Source organism: Nicotiana sylvestris, chromosome 3, assembly GCF_000393655.2.
Source record: "Nicotiana sylvestris chromosome 3, ASM39365v2, whole genome shotgun sequence".
Taxonomy (NCBI): Eukaryota; Viridiplantae; Streptophyta; class Magnoliopsida; order Solanales; family Solanaceae; genus Nicotiana; species Nicotiana sylvestris.
The window spans coordinates 12,662,415-12,665,851 of NC_091059.1; the positions used below are offsets into that span (position 1 = coordinate 12,662,415).

Sequence of the window (3,437 nt, forward strand, 5' to 3'; positions counted from 1 at the left end):
CTATGAGGATGTAGATTGAGAAGGAAAAAGAGTAGGTGGTGAAGAAGAAGAAGAAGAAGAAGAAGAAGAAGAAGAAGAAGAAGAAGAAGAAGAAGAAGAAGAAGAAGAAGAAGAAGCATGTTTAGGGGTAGGAATAGGAGTTATATCAAGAGGAGGAGAAGAGGAAGAAGGATGGGAAGAAACAGGTTGGGAGGTAGCAGAAGGAGGTGAAATGTCAACAAAAGGAGATGAAGATGGATTAAAGGCATGAAGATGATAAGGGAAGACATGTTCATAGAATGTGACATCCCTAGAGTAAAATATTGAGTAATTTTGCAAATTGAAAAGTTTATACCACTTTTTACCACAAGGGTAACCAATAAAAACTGCAGAGATGGACTTAGATTGAAATTTATCTCTACTATATTTTGGGGAAGAATACCATTAGCAGAAAAAAAATTGTTGGCATTCAAAACTCCCCCTAATTCAAAAGCATTATGAGATCTAAAAGTTTTAACATGTGATTGAAAATGAACCTTGAACATAGAGATAAGGGCTTTTAGTACAGAAAGAGCATTGCTTTTGCAAGATAATAAATGAGTCCTAGTGACTCTAGAGTAATCATCAATCAGAGTAAGAAAATACCTAAAATCATTATAGGTTCTGGTGTGATAAAGGCCCCATATATCAATATGAACAAACTGAAAAGGAACACTAGAATGGATAGAACTTTCAAAAAAGGTAATATATGTTATCTAGCCATGGGGATACAAAGTCTGTTTAGAGGGAAGCTTATCAGACGAGGAGGGAATAGATTTCATCTTGTGAAAAGGCAAGTGTCCCAATCTTTGATGCTAAAACGTATCAATTTTATTATCAACAGAAAGTGGATTACAAGGTACACAATGAGTCATAGAAGGAACTACAAAAATATTAGAACTAACTAAACTAACAGGAGCAACAAAATGAACATAAGGAGAGTCATGAATAACAGAGGAAACAGGAAAGTCACACATAGGTACAGAATTAACAAGAGAACAAAATGGTGAAGTTTTGGAAGTATATGGAGTCAGGAAGTATAGCCCATTAGTAACTCTACCAATTTTCAACAGCCTCTTCAGAGAAAGGACCTGTAGAAAACAAGCATATTTAGTAAGAATTGCATAACAGTCAAGTTGAGTAATCAATTTGTGAATAAAAATCAAAGTGAAATGGAAAGAAGGTACGAGTAGAACATTGGGTAAAGTTATATCATGCCTAAGATGCAATAAACTAGTAGATATAACTTTCACTTTATAACCATGGGGTAAAGTTATTAAAAATGGTCGGGACAAAGGTTTTAGATTATGAAGGAAGTGTTTGTGAGGTGTCATGTGATTAGTGACACCTGAATCCAAAATCCAAGGGTCTACTCCTAATTGTGAAATTACACATCCATGAAGCTTAAGAGAATCAAGAACATATTTAAACATACCTGCAAAACTGGCAAAAGTAGTGTTATCACCAATAGAATCCTCAGGGGTGAAAAAAAAGGAGATGGAGCAACATGTGCATGCTGAAGTAGACTCATAAGGTGTTGGTATTGTTCCTTAGTAAAGCCATGAGAAGTGGAACCTGGGTGACCAGAATCAATGGAAGACTCTGTCCTTTGTACATAAGTTGCAGAACCCTTTCTACTCTTAGTGAATTTAAAGTCTAAGGGAAATCCACATAACTTGTAGCATTTGTCAATTGTATGTCTAGGTTTCTTGCAATATTTACAAGAAACAGTTGAAGGTTGCCTCTTTGAATCAAACTGAACCTTCTGGGAGATAAATCTGTTAGTGGAACCTGGAGCAGCTGAAGAGAAAGATGTTGAATCATTGGAAAAATTGGGAATGTGAGAAGAATTTTCTTTCTGATGTTCATCATGCTGAAGCATAGAGTATGCTTTGTTGAGTGATGGGTATGGAGACATCATCAGTATATTTGTTTTGTAAGAGGAATAAGAATCGTTCAGGCCACTTAAAAATTGGAACAATTGTTGATCCTCTAGAAGTTTAGGGAGGGCTCCACATATGCAAGTTTTCCCTACATAACCAACATACACTTCATTCCACAAACCTTTCATCTTAGTAAAATATGTATCTATGTCTGAGGACCCTTGACTAGTGGTACAGATTTCCCTCTGGATTTGAATGTATTTTGAACCATTTGATTGACCAAACCTTTCATTTAGATCATGCCAGATGTCCTTAACTGTTACATCCCGTATTGGAATTGTCATAAGATAGTTGATATAAATTCATGGACAAGACTTTTTTTTGAGATTATAAGTATTTGTGATATTCCAAACAAGTGATAAGTAAGTGTTGTGAAGATCAGAGGGTAAACGAATCGAAGAAATTGAGTATCGCCGAAGTTTAAAATTTTGAGGTGAAGTAACGTCCAAGCTATAATACCCTGTATTTATGGACATGTTTTATACCACGAGGCCATGATAGTAAGGTATATGAACAACAACAACAACAACAACAATAACGACCCAGTAGAATCCCACAAGTGGGGTCTAGGGAGGGTAATATGTACGCCGACCTTATCCTTACCCCGAGGGGCAGAGAGGCTATTTCCAGGAGACCCTCGGCTCAAGAAAGCAACAGAAGACGATATATTAGTACTATCAATAGAATCATAATAAAATAACAGCAATATAAGAAATACAAAATAGATGGAAGGTATAATAATAACCAGCAGCTAAAACCCTGCATCAGTAGATGTCCACTAGAATCCTAAAACTAACTCCTAACTAGATAATCTCACTCTAGTGCGCTGTAGAAATATTTACAACATTCCCCTAGCCTACAATCTTAATGCTCAACCTCCACAATTCCCTGTCAAGGGTCATGTCCTCAGCAATTCTAAGTATATTACTACCACGTGGCCATGATAGTAAGGTATACTTCATATACCTTATTATACTTCATATAGTAAGGTATATGAAGTATACTAGTATTCAAGTGAAATGAGACTTAGAAATTATTATGTGGCTTATTGATTAAATATTGAATTTTAGTGGAAGATTAATAGATTAATTAGTAGGTAATTATTGTTGTGGACATTAATCCACGTGTAGTAGCTAGAATGAATAAGCATTATAAGTTAGTAGGTGGCCTCTTAGGAGTTAAAGTGCTTTATTAAGTAGAATAAAAGGGTGGGTACGTGTGCAAATTAGGTGAGGTTATGGAATGGGTATCTAATTTTAGTAGGTGACTAGTGCAAGTATATACCTATGTATCATCATCTAAGGAAAGAATGGAGGGAGGAGGATCCCATGTGTAGTTGTAGGAGACAACATTTGGTGACTAAGCACTACTAGAAGTAAAGGTGGCACAAAGTGTCCATATATGAGTCATAGCACTTAAAGTGCACTGTTTACACATGTAAATGGGGTTTTGATGACTAATCAAATGGGTATTCAC

The 3,437-nt window shown here is 35.8% G+C and overlaps 1 protein-coding gene across 1 annotated transcript; it reads right to left on the bottom strand.

The window, feature by feature from the left end:
• Positions 1-2,089, bottom strand: LOC138887053 (uncharacterized). Its single transcript, XM_070168765.1, has 4 exons — positions 1,454-2,089; positions 933-1,109; positions 422-680; positions 1-365 (listed from the first exon to the last, which is right to left on the bottom strand). The coding sequence occupies exons 1-4, from the start codon at positions 2,087-2,089 to the stop codon at positions 1-3; spliced, it is 1,437 nt and encodes a 478-aa protein (XP_070024866.1).
• Positions 2,090-3,437: the final 1,348 nt, after the last annotated feature.

Coding starts and splice junctions, on each gene's coding strand:
- LOC138887053 (XM_070168765.1), bottom strand. CDS start 2,089: ATGAAAGGTTTGTGGAATGAAGTGTATGTTGGTTATGTAGGGAAAACT. Junction 681..932: donor ATGTTCATTTTGTTGCTCCT/GTTAGTTTAGTT, acceptor GTTCCTTTTCAG/TTTGTTCATATTGATATATG. Junction 366..421: donor CAATTTTTTTTCTGCTAATG/GTATTCTTCCCC, acceptor CCATCTCTGCAG/TTTTTATTGGTTACCCTTGT.